Genomic DNA, 19,235 nt, shown 5'->3' on the forward strand with positions numbered 1-19,235 from the left:
TATTTGGTATTCTGTGTTATTCGGTTATAAAATATTTTTTCGTAGGAAATGTTTGCAATTTGCAGGTGGAGACAAGTTGGAAATCTTGGTTATCAGGGAGTAATAGGGTATTTTGTAGATCCCAGCAACATGTTCCAATCGATTAGGCTGGGTTTTCCAGATCTTTCAATTTTCAAATATAGGTCCATGTTTTGCCAAAACACCCATATAGGTATATCCTTTATTGTTTTGTAGGTCATAGTTTCTATACGAAGTGACTTTAATTCCACAATTCGGGTTCTCTGAAGATTTTTACCCAACATTAAGATTTTTCAGCCAACATTACCGCTCATCTTCGGTATTCTAAACAACTAATAGCATTGAACAGTCGGAACCATTTTAATCATATTGGGTACACAAGGAATGAAAAATCCTCGCAGAAAATTTTCGAAATATATGCAGGTAGAAAAGCATCGCCATTCGTTAATCGTTAATTAATTAATCATTCGTTAAAGATGCATTCACATTAGTACTTTTTAGCGGGTTAACCTACTTTACGAGGATTTATTTGACATATGCAATGGAATTGACAACCCAGCGGGTTAATGAAATCTGGTACAATGTAAACGTACTATAAGTATATGCTTCAACTTTAGAAACCTCTATAAGAAGATGGGACCATCTAGCGTAACCTAGAAACAACGCCTCTTTGTGCAGTGGTTGGATTCCTTAGTATGGCCATTTCCCTCTGGGTGGCGCTCCTATCAGCCACTCCTATTTTGTGATATCCTTGTGTGTAGAAGTTGAAGTTTATTTTAAGAATCTTAGAGGGCTTGGTATGCATTCGATCTGGGAAACTTGGAAATATTTTTTCCCTCCCACGGTGGAAACCTATGTTTAGAAATTTTTTCTCCTGTTACTCCTCTTTGGAGAATCACTCGATTCGTTCTTCTGTTAGTTTCCTTAATCAATTTCATTATTTTTATTCCAGTTAAGTATATGGTTGGTATGCTGCAGCCTATTTTAGTTTATGAGGCTGCCACATATCGTAGCCTAGAAAAAACGTCTCTTTGTGCAGTGATTGCTTGCTTATTTAGTATTGCCATTTTCCTCTAGGTGGCGGCGCCGTCATAATCCTACTTTTATATCCTATTAATTTGGCTCCACTTTATGGGGTATAGAAAATTCGATCCTGTTCTTAAAATACAGAGAAAGGAAACTATTAAATGTGATCTGTGATATGTGAAAATCTATTATTATTGTTGTCATATCCGGTTAAATATACCCACATTCATACATGAGATTATACCCACCATTCATCCGCTCGTTCAAGTCGTCATCGTTTTGGCTCTTGAAACAATCGCAAATAAAAAGCCAACTTTCACTTTGACATTGAAACTATTGTCGTAGCTGATGGTTGGTTGGGTTGGCTTGCTTGGTAATTTGAATTTTTTTCTGAATCTTTCTTCGTTTGCGGGTTTCGTTTTCTTGTCATGACTTTGGGAGTGGAGTTGGCGACTTGTGTAAAGTCGTTAGCGGTGGGGTTTTTACTATTTTTTGCACGCTCCAACCATTTGGAGTTGAATGTACGTTACCCCAGTAAGCCATAATCTGAGCTACACAATCTTGAAGAATTTCAAATTGGTGTTTTGTTGTTGTAGTTGCTTCAGCGGTTGTATGATGGTGGCAAAATTGGTATCCCAACAATTACTACTACTTGGCCAAATGAAGCGAAAGAAAATGAAGAGAGAAATGATTAAAAAATGCTATACGATCGAAAGGAAAACTTGAAATAACCAAATGAAAATGAAACTACACTCGGAAGTGGGTTTTCTATTTCTCTATTTTGATTATGGTGAATTATTACAAATACAAGTATTTGGTTGATTGGTTGGTGTTCATTTTCCCGACAGCAGTAGGTAATTAGAATGCTTTTTAGATAAAACTGAAAAACAATAACTAAAGAAAAAATATAATATTATAAATTAAAGAAAATGTGTTATAGTTTCAACCGCCGAATCATTCACTGTTTTTATATCTATCTTACATGCATGGTTGTATTTTAGTGATCATTGGTATTTACAATAAGCTTGTTCAGTAATTATTTACACTAGACTGGTTCCCTATTCTATTCTACTGTAAATATAAATTAAACGTTTACGCCCACACGCGTGTTCTGCGTTACTTAAGCTGAAGCGAAGATCTGGCCTATGCGTTACCCTTCCGGGAACACCTAAGGGACAGTGTTATACCAAATATGGGGGTAAGAAACACATGAGACGCATATGTGTGACACACTGGCAAACACGCTAACATGACGACCCGATGACACGACTGGTGCTTCTTCTGAGGTACTGCTGTTGCACCATACAGGTGAACCGTAAGTTGCGCATACCACCCCCTATATAGATCGCTCTGAAAATATGATCAAGCCCCAGCAGTCCCCAAAACATACCTGACGATATCAACGACCGTTGTAAACTCAAATGAAAGACAACTGTATGCCTCCACCTCCACTCTAACTCGTTAATTCCAAGCCTGAACTCTGTGCATGGCATTGATTTTCCAGTTCAAGACGAGAATTACCTTCAATAATGATAAGGATGCCAATCGCATATAAAGAATCGAGCAATCTAGTTCATCGAGTGGATCGATCTTTCACGTTCCTTTTTTAAAAATGTACAAGTTCCTTAATACATATATTTCCTTTGCTTTGCCTTTAAATCTCTGTCTTTCGAATGGTCCGTACTTTTCCTGCAATTTTGTATGGAGGTGTGTAGTGCTAAAATAAAAAATGTTTGAAAATTAGTACCATAATTATACAAAATGAGCTTGCTATAGAACCATTGCATTCAATTGGTGTGGGGGTCTTTAAGAGTTTTATTCTTGAAACGATAAGTATTTATATAGGTTTTTGTACATACGCAATAATGACGTTCCATTTAAACAATCCATTCCTTCCCAAATCTATGGAAAGGGGTTTTCTGCCATATGTCATGATCGGCGTTTGGTTTGCGGCATACAAAACCAGCTGATTGTACATGGAATTGGATATACATTTAAATATCTTGCTGTATCCACTAAATAACAGATTTTCTATTTAATGTTTCGAACCAAAGACGGTTCTAAGCCCTGAACTTGGGAAAACTGAATAGTGCGGACAATATTGCCTTCATTTGTGATGAATATTAATTCTGAAGGTTTCTTGTCTCCTAGTTCAATGTCCGTCAGGAGCTTTTTGACACGCTTCTCCTCTGAATTTTCAGCAGGAGGATTGATTATTATGTCTGGTATAAAAGTTCGTGAAATCTTACATAATAAGCTGATAGTATCAACGCACAAGAACGATTTTATATACCTCGGTACCGCCATAAACAATACTAATAACATCCGCTTTGAAATCCGGAGAAGAATATTGTTGACCAACAGATGCTACTATGGTCTGAGTAAGCAAGTTAAATATAAGGCCAGCTCTCGCCGGACCAAACGTACCCACTACTACTCGTACTGGTGTTTGGATGAAGCAAAGGTACTTGGGCAAGCAGATGAGGCAGCTCTTGGAGTGTTTGAGAGAAAAATTATCCGAATGATCTATGGACCGTGAATATAACCTTCGTTGAATATCGTCCTTCTAGCGGATGTGGATGGCTACGAATTCGATGGAAAGATTAAATGAAAGACAATATTTTAAAACATGGCATTTTAAATTGGAAGAGAGATAAAATGGAACTAACTAGAAATGTAAAAATTAGTTTTGTTGTCAACAAAAATAAAAACTGAAAATCAATGCTAACTTGACCAAAAATAAAAATTACAAAATCAAAGATCAAGCCGTCACAGCAGCTTGACCGCTGAAATTTTTCGAAAAGTATTACAGAAAGTATCATTTTTGAAAAAAAGTGGCAAAACTCTTTTGAAAAGATGGCACAAAAAGTGGCACACTATTTTGTTAGATATTAACATGGAATCTGATGAAATTATATATGGACGGTACTTACAAAATTTTAAAATCGGTAAAAAGCTAAGTCTTATGTTCAAATATTTCAATACCACATTATTCTCATCCCAAGCCTGTATCCCATGAAAAGTCATTGTAGACTCTATTCGATACCCAATTGGGAAAAAGTCACGCACCATCTTGTATACGGGAGCTATACCTATATCCTAACCGATTCTCGACAATTTGGATAGGCTAAACAAATGAGACATACTAAATTGCATCCCATTCGGATAATTAATGTTACCTTCATTTGGGTTACAAAAATACTTTCCGTATGTCAAATGCACAATAACAATTCCCTGTACCACAGGATGTAAAAATTCTAGTAGACAATTTCAATAAAACCAATTGAATAATGGTGCACATGAATATTTCCTTAGTAAATATCTTCGTGTACGAGCATTTCAAAACAAAGTGGCAAAATATAGGAAGAAGTTGCACAAAATTAAAAAAGTGACACATTTGGTATCAAAATAAAAAAGTGGCACAAGAGTGGCAAGGCCGAAAAAAAGTATCAAAATTGATACTTTAGTGGCACAACGGTCACGCTGCGTCACAGAACCAATTTTTGTACCACTTGTATTGAGCAAACAGGTCGATCTAAAATTTCGGTAATCCAAATTGATTTTCACAACTCAAAGGAAGTATTTTTTTAGTTCACGGTTTATATGCATAGTTCCTTTTAGTACAATCTCTCTGATGCAAAATTTAATTTAAGTCCCATTAATTTATTCCAATTGGTTGTACATATTATTAAAATACCTCTTGCTGACCTTGTGCACCGAAAAATGTATTCTCCGAAAAAATGGCATTAAGAACAAAGAGTCTTAGTGAAATTCATAGAAGTCACAAATAATTGTCCATCATTCATTCACGGAACAGTGAAATTAAATGTCTATTTCATTTTAGTTTCATTTAGCAGCTCTGCAGTGGGATTTTTTGTTTCTTTCAAAATGTTGTGTTTACTTTCGGTAAAGAAGAGTGAATTTTTTGCAACAGAGGGGCGGAAGGACGGACGGGCAGGCAGGCAGGCGGACAGACGACCATAACAACCGGTAGCATAAGCAGAACTTTCTCTTGGTAGCAGCAGCAGCTACAACATTTGTCAGTGCTGCGATAGGGGCAGGAAAGTGGTTGCTTTGTTAGTGTTGTTGTTGCTGCTGCTGTTGTTATTGTAATGACGATGGCTAAAAGCTTCAAATGGCTTTTGCTTTTACACTATTAAAATTATTTGAAATGTTTGTTTGTTTTTTGTATGTGAATGTTTTCATCTGGCCCCATCCCCCACCAGCTCTCCCACCATACTGGAGGGGACCACCAGGCATTTCAAGAGTTCAATGAATTTTGTGACGCCTGTAAAACGTGTTTTGTTTTAATCTTCAGCGTTGCTGTTTGCGTTGCAGCGCATTCATTGTTTAAACAATATTGTTAGTGTATTTTTCTTATAGAAAACAAAAACATTTTTGGTGGTGGCGGTGCTTTTCCATTTGTTATAAACAAATTCGTTAATAAAAACAACAGCGGCAGCAGCAGTCGTAGTAGTAGTAATAATAATGGTTACCATTTTCTTTGAAACAGTCAGATAACAAGTTGCGTAAAATATTGATTATGAAGAATGTAATGATGGGTTGGTTGATGGTGACGATGATGTGATGTGGTATGGTATGGTGGTCATGTGGTCCCATCATTATTTCCTTTCTGCCAGACTCTAATGACCAACCAGCACAGTTTGACTGCATTTGACAGTTGTTTATTTGTGAAATATTAACAACAACAGCAATAACCTGTCTTAATACAACCAACAATTCCCTAACAAATCCAACAACATTTCCAAGTTAATTAATTATTTGTTTTCAGATGCGGGGGTTATTGACCCGTCCGACTGCAAAGCCAATAAAATCAAACTATTTATGTGTCACGTCAACTTAACGAAAGTCGTTTGAATGTAATTTAAATTATCAACCAAAAAAAAAAGAAAATTAATTGTGTGCATGGGCTTTTTAGCAAATAATGTGGTCAAAAAATATAATATAGGACCCTATTTTCAAATACCAGTACAGCAGTGATTTTAATAAACGTTGTTTGATATCTAAAAAATGTTACCAATTTTCCAATTTGACTGTATTATATCAGGTAACTCAAAAGTTAAAATAATAGGTAAATTATATATATATATATATATATATCACCCAGCTTATTTTAAACAGTACATTTCATATGAGATCAGGAACCTCTTGTGGTACATCCCAAAATAATTATTATTATCGGCTATATAGAAACTCCCCCACAAACTGTAATTTTGAAAATGTATAAATATAATAAAAATATTGATCCATCTCGACGTTAAACAATAATTCCATAGGCCTCAGCAATATACTCGTCATAGGCCGGGGGAATATATCTGTCGACAATACCGACTAGAATTAAAAAATAGAATAAATCAATCGTGACCTCAGACAAAACTAAAGTTGTTTATCCATAAAGGCATTGACCAGGACCGAGCAAAATTTCACGGTGATCGGTCCATAACTCCGAGTTTATAATGGACAGACGGACGGACACACATAGATAGATGTAGCTAGAGATATGATAATCGGTATACTATGATATACTATGATAATGGGTCTACAACCAATATTTGGGTTGTGCAGTTTATAGTCGAAATTTTAATGATGATTTTGTATACCTCCACTGTAAATACGATTGGGGAAAAATAAATCCATTATTTTTATATGAACTATAGGACTTTATTTAACATGCTTCGGAATGTCCGATTTGGGCCAAATATACAACGTTTTCTTATATGATTTGTTGCCATTTTAAATGCCAACTTCGATTATTTCTCCGATTTTATCGACATTTTCGACGACCAGAATCAAAAAATCCTGAAAGGAATCTACGAAACCAATATTACACATAATTAGCTGCTACAGTATCGCAACCATAAAGACCATTCAAAATTTTAGCCGCTTGGCTTGCATTTCTGTTTTTATTAAAGAAAAACTGTAAAATTTACCGAATTTTCTCTTTGGTCACTTCAATTTTTAACACCCTGTAACTCGGAACTGAATGCACCAAACAAAAAATAATCCATTTTTTTTACTGCGAAATGTCATCCGTCCAACGAGCATAAATCTGAAATAGTTTGATCGATACTTTACGAAAAATATATCAGTACAGCCATCTGCCGGAGAATAATATTTATCAACCTTAGATCAAGTCCTGGTTGGTTCACTCTTTTTGGTACCTGCCTCACAAATGGTTAACATTTTTCATATATATGTATGCAATGTCAGTCGAATTGAGTATCCGATTGGAGCCAAACTTTACATAACCTATTATCTTTACCAAACCTACATCAAGTCAGAAGATGGGCTCCTTCCGGTACCTCCCTCAAAAATAATCAGTATTGTATAAACTTATATATTTAATGGCAGCGAATTGAATATCCGATTTAATCAAAATTATATCCAAATCCCCTCGATAAAAACATATATCTTATATAAAGTTAATAATAAAATCTGTATGCAATTCCGAAGACTCCGCAAAGCATAGACTGGGAGTATATATCTGTCGCAACACCGATAGGCTTTTTTACTTGTTCCCACGTAACAAGAGTTTTCAAAACTACCTCCATATCTCTATACTCCAATTCTGACCGCAACAGAAATTTAAATCTATATTTATTACCTTTTGTACTCTTGTAGTACTTATTTGTAAAACTGATTTCAAAGTTCTTGATTCGAACTCTATAGGTTCACCCAAATCAAAATTTATGTAACATAAGTATACATTACCTCAACCATTCAATATAAATCATATTTCATAGTCCCAAATCGAAATTGTATCATATTAAGTACAATTTAGTACACATATGTACCAATTCCCAAAACTTTCTACATACACTAATCCTACACTCCAACAGTAATTTTAATTAAAAATTTCTTGATTCTAGCTCTATCAGTTCATCAAAATTATATCAAATTCATTCCATACCCCAACCCTACAATCAATTCCAATGTGTACCAAATTTAGTAGTATATAGTACGTTTCGTACACACAAGTACAAATTATAAACTTCGACAATAATGTTAAATTCCAATTTTAAGATTTAAGCTCCATCCTTTCCTCCAAATTCAAATTGTACACACATTCAGAACCACCTCCGTATATCGACCCTACTTCTCAACCTTGATTCGCATTCCAAATTTCAATATAGTACTTTTCGTACACTAATAACTCAAATTTCCAAAAAAAAGAAAACCTTTTTTACTCCATCTCCATCAGTGACCCATCGCCAAATACAAATGGTACCACATGTAGTACTTTTCGTGTCCTTCTAGTACGAATTTCCAAAAACCCAGCCATATCTGACACCTTCGGACTAAGAGTGACACTCATCCCAAATATCAAAATTCTATCTTCAGCCGTTTCGCCTAAGCATTGGTGAATTGTTAAGTCAGCCACTCACTTTACTATTTTATAAATTTAGATTCACTTTACTATTTTATAAATTTAGATTCCATTTATTTGCGATACTATTTGTTTTTTAATCGTTAGGCTTAACCTCATATAAAAATGTTTACTGGGTTGCACATAAAGGCTACGATTACAGGGGTTACTTTGTTGTTTAATCAATGATTGAGCAGTGAACACGAGAAGTCGATGTATGACCGATTATGCCTTAAATATAAATAAAAAGACAATGATCATCACAATGTTAATCATCACTACATACCATAAAAAATAAAAACAACCGAAATGGAGATGAAGAGGACGATAATGAAAGTAAAACTTTTAGCCGAGTGTAATTAATGTCGTCTTGTATTTTTTGAGAAATGACATTTTTCAAACTCTCAGTAGTGAGCACACCAACAACAAAGGAATGCCGGTGCCCAAAGTTAATCAGTTACGACGACTTAATATTACTCATTCGCCTGGTACTCTCTCATTCAAATTTAGATATACATGTCGAATGGCTAAAAAGCACAACTCCAATCTGGCATGCAGTGTTTGTGTATTCGCCAATGAATCAAAATATAAAACATGTAACTAATACATTCTCACATGCATTAAGCACATTGTATTCATTGTTGTTTTTGTTGCTGTATCACGGTATGCTGGGTTGGTCGGCTGGCTGGCTGGTTCGTTGTTTGATTGTTATAATTCTTGTTGTTGTTGATGTTGTTGCTTATTACTGTCGATTGTTGTTATTATTAAAATTTGATCATTCATAATTGGTTACATCAACCAAAAAAAAACATACTTTCGATTTCTTCGCGTTAACCCCCATAAAAGATCGGCATGTGCAAATGGCTTGATTGGCGAATATGAATGAATGGGTGGCGAATGAATTGGTGCATGTGTATGGGTGAGCGTGTCCGTTAAACATACTAAAAACTTAATGTTTATACAAATATAAAATATTTAGTTTTTGTTGTTGTTTGTGTTTTTTCTTTCAATGGAGTGTTATTAGTGGTGAGTGGTGGTCCGTGTGCCAGTGGGTTTTTTCGCTGTGAATGTATGTCTGGAATGGCTTATTTGCCGTTTTTGTTTTTGTAACTGTGGAATGAGGGTTCACTGACCGCTCTGTTGGTCGGGGACTACGTTTTTAATCACTGGCCCTCCTGTTTCATACCAACACCACCCACCCCTCTACACGAATCTTGGTCGCGGTCACACTGCAGTGCGCGTGTTTAAACACTTGTCTGTGTGCGTGCCTCTGTGTATGGTGTACGTGATTTTCTTTCTTTCGCTGCTGTATTGCAGGCATAGATAGGAGTGCAGGCATCATTATTGCCCATCGAGAGTCAGCTAGACGTTATGACCATACTATCCGATGATACCAATACTAAATGCTTCATATAACTTGTAGCTGGTTTTTATTTTTATTAGTTTGTAGTAATTTTGGTAATGCTGCTTACAAGTGTACCCAATGAATTGTCCAAATTCCAAGCAATTGTAATGATTTTATAACAACTATTTTCTTTGAATGATTTTTTTGTTGTTGGAAATTGTTTACAATAACTGGTAGTTTGTTATACCCTACATTTGGAAGAAAATTTGTTACATATAAGTAAAAAATTTAAAGCCAGGAAAAGTGAGCATATTGATAATAACAATATTATAATTGAAAGAGATAGTGAATACACTGTGCAACAACATTTTGGGGGGAGGAAAATTCCTTGTGGCGATAAAAGCCCTTAGGGAGTATGTTAAAACCACTTACTTACTTAGCTAGCTTGTGACAGACCATTTCTTCCATAAGCCGAGCTTAAAAAAGATTTCCAGACGCGTCGGTCTTGTTATCAGCTCTTCCAATTTGAACGACCATGTTCCGAAATGTTCTTTTCCACTTGATCTTTCCATTGAAATCGTGACCTTCCCTTTTGCGTGAACCGTCAGTTGCCTCGCTTATATATACCGTAGTCGCTGCAGCTCGATTCGACTGACTATGTCGATGTCCGTGTATATATAGTATAATTCGTGGTTCATTCGAAGCCGATATTCACCGTCGATGCATATCGGCCCGTAGATATTTCGGAGAATTGTTCTCTCAAACACTCCAAGAGTTGCCTCATCTGTTTGCGTAAGAACCCATGCTTCAGATCCATACACCAGCACGGCTAGCGTCTTGTAGAGTGTGAGTTTGGTCTGGCGGGAGATGACCTTGTTTCTAAAATGCTTACTTAGATCATAGTAGTATCTGTTGGCCAACACTATCCTTCTCCGAATTTAAAAAATGATGTCATTAGGTTTATTTATGGTGGTTCCGAGGTATATAAAATCAAAATAAAAATTCACTACCTCGAATATATAAAATCAAAATAAAAATACAGAGCACAACTCGTAGAACGATTATTGCAAATAACATACCCATAGAGTTGCATAATGCAAGTCAGGAGGTTGTAATACAACGTAATCTCGTACAGAGTAGGTGAGAACACACGATGGAAATTTGACAGCGGCTGAGGAGCCCACGGAGAATAATAATGTTGAACAAAGGAAATGAAACCACGAACGGAAGAAAAATAATTTACCAATGATAAAATAAAATCATGAATAATTGACATTAGAAACTCCATCTCCATAGAATAGTTGATCATCCGTCCATGTAGTCCCATTTACCTCATATGATGACATAGAAACTTTAGCTCGTTCTCCTTAAAGAATTCGATAGAATTTTCACCAATGTATTATTTTATATACCTCCTATGCATTTTAGACGCTCCTGTAGAGCTGTAAATGTATATATCTTATGAGTAAATTCTATAACCTAGTCCCTAAATAACGTTCCACTATTTTACTTTTCTACATTTTCAGTTATCACCTGAATACGGATTTGGCTAGGCAGGCACACAGTCAAAAAGTATCCTTGCGACGAACATCTTTGGAAAGTCTATGTCCACCGCGTGAGGCGCCAACATGTATGCCAGCATCTGAACGCTATCGAACCCATGATGGTACCTGCAATAATAAAAGGCGACCTAGGTGGGGTGCAGCACAAATGCCCTTTAGTCGTTTTCTACCCCCTGAATACGGCGATGGAGTAGATTCGGTGCGTAAATCTGTAAATGGCGGTCCACTATCTTCTTCGCGTTTTGTGAGTTTGCTGGTACATGGCGCCCGAGATGGTGAAGCACCGTTGACTCTGATGTTGGCTCAATGGGGTCAATTGTTGGATCATGATTTAACATCTACAGCACAACCAAGGTAAATTATTTGAAGATTTTAAAATAAAATCCCTAATTATATTTTTTGTTTTAAGATCCATAAATGGTTCAGTGCCCAGTTGTTGCGGCAGCAAAGATTTCCACCCCTCCTGCTTTCCCATTAAAGTTCCCTTGGATGATCCCTGGTTATCTTCTTTAAAAGTTCGCTGCTTGGAATTTTTACGTTCGGCGCCGGCCCAGCGGCGAGATTGTGTATTGTCATGGCGTGAACAAACCAATCAGGCCACTTCGTACATTGATGCCTCACCCATCTACTCGAACAGTGTCAAGTCTTCGGATAATGCCAGAGTCTTCCGAAATGGTCTTTTGATATTTGGCCGCGGCAATCCCAATGATGATGTTTGCCAGCGAGGTGCAATTGCCACCAGTTGTATAAGAGCTGGTGATGGTCGCAGTGGTGAACAACCCGGCCTATTGGCCTTGCACCACGTCTGGGTTGGTGAACACAATCACATTGCCATGCGTCTGAGTGAAATGAATTTACATTGGAGTGATGAGAAAATTTATCAGGAGACCAGACGCATTATAGGTGCTATGTTCCAGCACATAACATATAGGGAATTTCTGCCTATTATTTTGGGTAGAGAAGTGGTGAAGTTATTCGATTTGGAACTGCTGAATTCGGGATACTATGAGGGTTATGATCACAAGACAAACCCGGGAGTGGCAAATGCATTTGCGGCAGCAGCTTTTCGTTTTGGTCATTCGTTGGTGCAGAACTCCTACATGCGTTGTGATCGGTTCCATAATGTGCTGAGTAACAGTGAGTAGTGAGGGAGTCCATGGTTTGAAAGTATGGAGAATAATAATTCCTCTTTCCTATTCATTTTAGATGTAAGTCTACATGAGGAGTTCCAGAGAGGTGATATTGGTTCTGTGGGTTCTTTGCATCGTTTGATTCGTGGCATGGCCAATCAAAGAGCTTTGCAGCGGGATGAGTTTATTACACCGGAATTAACCAACCATCTCTTCCAAACACCAGGTGAACTTATTGGAGAGGTACTCTAAAATTGTGGTTGTTGTAATTTTACTTTTCCTTTTCCAGGATTCCCCTTTGGCTTGGATTTGGCGGCAATCAACATCCAACGTGGCCGTGATCACGGCATACCACCCTACACGCATTGGCGTGTACCCTGTGGCTTGTCACCCATTAACACCTGGGAGGAATTTGCCAATGTTGTGGGTCCCGAATCGGCTCGGCGTATTAGCCATGCCTATCAAAATGTCCACGATATCGATCTCTTTGTGGGTGGCATTGCTGAAAGACCTGTGGTAGGAGGCCTAGTGGGTCCAACTTTTGCCTGTATTATTGCCCAGCAATTTAGTAATTCCCGTAAAGGCGATCGGTTTTGGTATGAAAATGGTGGATTTGAAAGTTCTTTCACCCCGGCACAGTTACATTCCATTAGAAGGGTTACTTTGGCCTCGGTTCTCTGTCGCTCGGTGGGTGGAGGAACATTCCAGCCTCACATTTTCCTACCACCCAATATACCACAAAATGAGCGTCTACCCTGTGGAGTAGGACCATTGGCGGAATTCGATTTGGAACCTTGGTTAGAGCAAGATCCTTTTGCAGCCCTATCAAAACCTGCACCCATACAGTTGCAGACTCCATCGCCAATAAATGTGAACACTCAAGCTCCACCAAGACCTCCGCCACCACCCAAATTACCTTCACAATTACCTCAACCGCCTTTGCCACCACCAGAACAACCCCCAGCCATGCCACCTTCCGCAACGCCCATGCCCACAACATTCCAGCCTCCCGTTTTGGATCGTATTTTCGAAATTGTCCAAGGTGAACTACAAAGTAATGCACCCATACCGCAAGACTTTTTGACCGACAACAAAGTGGGATTCCTTAATCAACTACCCCCTTCAGCTACCAGGCATCCTCCTTTCATATCACCCTCCAGTTCGGGAAGTACAATGGCCCAGAGATTTAAAAACACTACGAAAATCAATGATAAATTGGATTTAAAGAGGAAAGGGGTGGCAGCGGGACATGTGACCAAACAAAAGCCAGTACCTGGTGTCAACAATAAATTGGATAAAAACTCACGAAAGGGTTCGCATCGACATGGTTCGGTACAGAGCACAACTCGTAGAACCATAATTGTAAATAATATACCCATAGAGCTGCGTAATGCCGGTCAAGAGGTAGTAATTAAACGTGGTGACAAGTTGGAATCTCGTGCGGAAGAGGTGAGAACAAATGATGGAAATTTGACCGCAGTTGAGGAGTCTAGCGGGGATAATAATGTTGAGCAGGAGAAATTGGAATCACGTACAGAAAGTTCGGTGGATACATTTACCGATGATAAGTTAGAATCTCGCACCGAAGAACTGGAATTGGGAAATCGTTTCGAAGGGAAATATGAGAAGCGAAAGGAGGAAAATTTGACAAAACAGAGGGTTATGGATGAGGATCAGACTATGCTAGAGTCCCGTACAGATGATTTGCCATTAACAAAGGAAACTGCACTTACTTCGAAAACAACTGAGAATGGTGACCGCGCAGAGCCTTCAACAGACCCGAAGGAGAATACCAATGATAGTCTGAAATCCAAAACAGATGATCTGACATCACATATAACTTCGTTAGAAAATAATGAAGTCGACAACCTAGCATCGCCTATGAAAGAACAAAATTCCTCAAACCAAGAAATGGACCTTCAAAGTAGGTCTGGAGACCTTGATCTAACAGAGAGTGGAAGTAATAACATGGAAAGTCCATTACTGAATACCATTGAAGAATCGAATAACGTTCAAATTGATAATAGAATTGTTCAACGAAGAAGTGAAACCGACTCCAGAAAAGAAGAAGAAGATAGGACAGGGCACAATGATGTCAATGAAATTGGAAACGAAATAAAGCCCACAGAGAATAATTCTCATGAATCAGATACGAAAACAAATAGTGATACAACTGGTGCGAATTTGAATGAACAGGTAGAAGTATCTTCGGATTCCGAACCCCACAAAAGGGATGTTGCCAATGGCCAAGAACAATCCACAATTGTCCCCATGGCTACACAAACCTCAAACGATTCTGACATTGATCCCTTAGCGAATTCTCCAACGACCGAACACAAAAGGGTTCAACGCAAATTGACATTGCCAGGCACTACAACTGAAAAACCAAAGGAAAAACTTAAATTTGCTGCACTTCAAACGGCCCTGAAAACCAACAGCAGTCACTCACTGACCAATAGAACTACCACTACCAAATTACCAAAACCCCTACGTAATGTTGAACTGCGACAATATCAGAAGAGACCAGGCTATCCTAAACAACCACCCCACAAGGTCATTGTGGATGCGGCCAATGGTGATAATCAATATGAAATTGAAATCAATATTCGGCAAACGAATAAAAGTCCTATTCCATTGGAAAGTACCGTTGTCGATTATACCACCAACTATAAAACTAAACCCTATGATCGTTATACCAGTCATTTTGGGTCCTTCCCCAGTACCACACCCCTCTATGGCTATTATCAGGCGCCGCCTGCGCAAGTATCTCCTCCACTGGCCAACAATCAACGAACCAAACCACCCACAATTATTTTCCTCAATGAACATGACGAACATGCCCTGGGCTATACAACCAAACAGCCAGGATTTGTACACAGCATAGTAGGTTGGAATTCCGGGGGACCGAGACCCTTACCTAGCAGCGAATTGGAATCAAATGAAAGACCTGGTTATGATGGAGTCTTGTCGCGACCAATTTTACCATCGAACTATCAAAATAAAAGACCTGCAGCGGCCACAAGTTTTAGCCAGGCTCAATTAAATGGTGGCGTCGTCCAAGCAACCAGTCAGGCCATAAGTAATGGTCCATATGGTAGCATAACCGGGTTTGCCAGTGCCAATGGAGCCGATAGTACTTTCAGTTTTAATATCAGACCCAAACCGGATAAAACACAAATTAATCGTCCCAGCATTGATGGTGTCAGTTCTTACGGCTTAGCTGCAGCACCAGCTGCCAAACCCTGGTATAACGAAAAACCTGAATTACCTGGACAAAATCCATATCAAGTACCACCCAGAGAAAGTTTACCCAGTCCATTTTCCACTTCCAATTCACAAACTTATTACATAAGGAAAAAGACAAGGCCTCAACTAAAAGAGGACCTGTCTTACTATGCCGAACCAGAATTAGGTGATTATGGTTATTTGAGTCGAACCCGTCATCCCGCTCTCAATATAACTGCCTATGATGATCCCGATCCCGTAGCTGATAAAAGTGAATATGAGTACGAGGATTATGGTAGTTCCCCCTTGGTAAGAAAATTTAATAGGGATGGTTATCTACGGCCGGAGCTAATGTTGGAAAGTTTTAATAAAACTTTACCAATGGGCGTGTCTGCTGAGGCATCTACCAACCTCACATTGGATGACAATTATGTATTACCTGTGATGAATAGTACAGAAGATATACCTACAAATGAGCCACTGGAGGATATCACCGCGGGATCCACAGCATTCCCTGATTCTGAAGGTAAAAAATTAAATAATGATATATTTGCGGAGGATTTGGAGGAAAGCGAAGAGGAGCCGGAAGATGAGGAGGATTCAAAGATAAATACTGATGAAAGTCCCACTGTATTTGATTTGAATCAAAAACGTTTAAGTGTATTAAAACAAAATAAGGAGAAGATTGCCTTTGCCCCGATAATAGTTTTGACCAAACCAGAAAGGTAAGTTTTAGAATAAAAAATCGAGCAACAATATTTAGGGGCTGAAAATTCGTTTTTGGTATGGGAGACCTTGGTTAAAGTAATAAGAACTATGATGAGCGGATTTGTTATAGGACAAAAAAGGTTTAACTATGACAAATGTGTTGTTATTTCACTCATCAAATTTCCAAGGTTAACTTCCAAACAGAATTTTTCTCTGCAATTTGCTTGTATAGTCTAAATTTGGCTTATACCTATTTTTAATTTTACATTCCTTTTTTCTAATTTTTAGACCTGACAATTGGGTAATTTATGAATCAAACAAAGAAGAAGAAGAACCTCTACCACCGCAAGTACCAAACATCAATTTGGATAGTTCTCCCTCAGCTGAAATTCCGAAACCAATACGTGAAAATATTTGGCTATCATTGGCAAATGTGAAAAGAAAACGTCACAATCAATTACATTCCACTCAAAATCCTGACAACCTGACGGATGTGTCTTCAACGATAACAACACAGCATAGCATTATAGATACCACATTCCACGGCTATGTAGATCAAACTGAAATTCCCCACACAACTATAGATAATTTGGAGGATTTTACCACAACTGAAAATATTGAAAATGCTGTGACAGATATTGCAACAACTACCATTAATGGAATTGATAATAAAAATGAAAATATTTAGAACCAACTGGATGTGACGGACGGACAGACTGTAATTTTTAGTTTGGTAACTCTTAAATGAGTTAATGTTTGTGATCTTTATCTCTATTCTTTTGTGTAGCTCTTTTATTCTTGTGATTTCTAGTAATTTTTTGTATACAAATTCACTTTGTATTTCCTTATGCGATAAACATATCGTGAAATTGATTGGTGTTCAGGATTATTCCTATATTAAAGGAACTTCGGCTTATACAGTAGCTGATTTTTAGCATTTAGTAAAATAAATGTTTCTCATTTATAATAATTTATTATTTCATTAGCAATTCATACTATTTATTAAAATATTTATTTAATTTTTTTGTATTTCTTATATTTTAGTATTTAATAAAAAGTAAAATATATAAACTCTATATGATTTCAAAGCTAGAATTTGGTACCTCGATCAACAAATCGGCTCGTTTTAGAATGTATAGTCTAAACGCGTCTTAAATGAACTTCAAAATATAGTACCCGATATATATTAATCCAGTAAATCTAAATTCTCAATAAAATTAGGTTAGCACGGCATTTGCATTAGAACTTGTTATCCGGTTAACCTACTTTATGATGATTTATACAATAGAATTGGCAATTTAAACCCATTGGGTTAACGAAATCTGGTACAATGTAAACGTTGAATAAGTCGGTAAAAAGTTCTAATGTAAATGCCGTTTAATCGCTACTTCGTATGCGAAAATTTAAGAATTCCAGCACTATCGGTTCACCAAAATCAAAATTGTAACAAAATTTGTACCCTTCTGCACTTTTCGTAGCCAATTCTAAATTCTACATTTCAACACTAGTTTTAATTCCAAATTACAGAATTTCAGCCCAATATTTGGTACGATTTAGTACTTTTTGTTTCCATAATTAAGAATTTCCTCAATTATACACTCCAAAAGTAATTGTAATTCCAAAAATCTGGAATCCAGCTCTATCCGCACACACAAAATCAAATTGTACCAAATTTAGTACCATTTAGCACGCATAAGTACGATGCCCCCATATCCTAATTCTACAAATTTTAGGGTCCCAGGTCTCCGTTCAAGCTACTTTACCAAATTTAATGCCGTTTAGTAATTTTCGTACACATAAATATGAATTTCCAAAGCAGTCTCCATAGCTCAATCTTACATTTCAACATTAATCCAAATTTCAAATGTCAGATTTCCAGACCTATCCGTGTACCAAAAATTCAAATTGTACTTAACTCAGTACTGTTCGTACCACCATGTCTGCATGTACTCTAGCGGTAAACTTGATTGAAATTTCAGGTTTCCATTTCTATCCCTTTAAAAAGTTTAACCAGGCTTAGTACCATTTGGTATACAAATTATATTAAATTTAGTACCATTTTGTACTTTGCGTACCCATAAGTACGCAGTTTCCAAACTCATTTTAATACCCAAATTCAGGACTATAGCTCTATATGTTCACTTAACCCCAACTTGTACTATTTAGTACTTTTCGTACTTTTAAAGCTTCCTAAATCATGTACATCAATGCAAATAGTATCAAATTTAGTACTAGCTATATATGTTCAATATATATACCAATAGAACTACATTTAGTACTTTTCGTATACAAATACGTCTATATAGCTCTATATCTTCACTTAACCCCAACTTCTACCAAATTTAGTACTATTTAGTACTTTTCGTACTTTGAAAGCTTCCTAAATCAGGTACATCAATGCAAATAGTATCAAATTTAGTACTAGCTATATATGTTCAATATATATACCAATAGAAATACATTTAGTACAGTTTAGTACTTTTCGTACACAAATACGTCTAATTTCCAAACTCTTTTGCACATCTTTCTAACTTTCCTACAGTGACCCACATTCATATTTTCAGAATTCTAGCTCTTCCGTTTCCCTAATAGAAAGGTTACCTTATTTAGTTCATTTTAGAACTTTTCGTACCCTTCTAGTTCGAATTTCGAAAAATTCAGCTTTATCTCACGCCTACACAGTATCAAGCTTCTACTTATGCCGTTTCGTCTGTCATTCACGAACTAATCTCTTTTATATATTAAGATTATTCATTTATAACTATTATTCAATGAATTAAGTAGAACTATAAGCCAACAATAGTTCCACACGTTCATTTTACGGAATAAGTTCA

At 37.1% G+C, this 19,235-nt stretch overlaps 2 protein-coding genes across 2 annotated transcripts in view; both read left to right on the forward strand.

Moving 5' to 3' along the window:
- LOC133335532 (uncharacterized) overlaps window positions 1–19,235 on the forward strand; it is a 109,779-nt gene that overhangs the window by 25,963 nt on the left and 64,581 nt on the right. The gene's annotated exons all lie outside the window — the stretch shown is intronic.
- On the forward strand, window positions 11,384–17,089 carry LOC133335570 (uncharacterized). Its single transcript, XM_061543879.1, has 5 exons — window positions 11,384–11,692; window positions 11,748–12,475; window positions 12,545–12,694; window positions 12,758–16,418; window positions 16,690–17,089. Exons 1-5 carry the CDS (start codon window positions 11,409–11,411, stop codon window positions 17,087–17,089), a joined length of 5,223 nt encoding a protein of 1,740 aa, XP_061399863.1. The 5' UTR covers window positions 11,384–11,408.

The sequence above is a fragment of the Musca vetustissima genome, unplaced genomic scaffold, assembly GCF_032173495.1.
Source record: "Musca vetustissima isolate MV318-11 ecotype Yass unplaced genomic scaffold, APGP_CSIRO_Mvet_v1 utg15158, whole genome shotgun sequence".
Classification (NCBI taxonomy): Eukaryota; Metazoa; Arthropoda; class Insecta; order Diptera; family Muscidae; genus Musca; species Musca vetustissima.

Bases quoted from the DNA above. Each gene is read 5' to 3' on its own strand.
- LOC133335570 (XM_061543879.1), top strand. From the start codon at position 11,409: ATGCCAGCATCTGAACGCTATCGAACCCATGATGGTACCTGCAATAAT. The intron at 11,693-11,747 runs GTAAATTATTTG...TTTTGTTTTAAG, and splicing joins ACATCTACAGCACAACCAAG to ATCCATAAATGGTTCAGTGC. The intron at 12,695-12,757 runs GTGAACTTATTG...TTCCTTTTCCAG, and splicing joins CCATCTCTTCCAAACACCAG to GATTCCCCTTTGGCTTGGAT.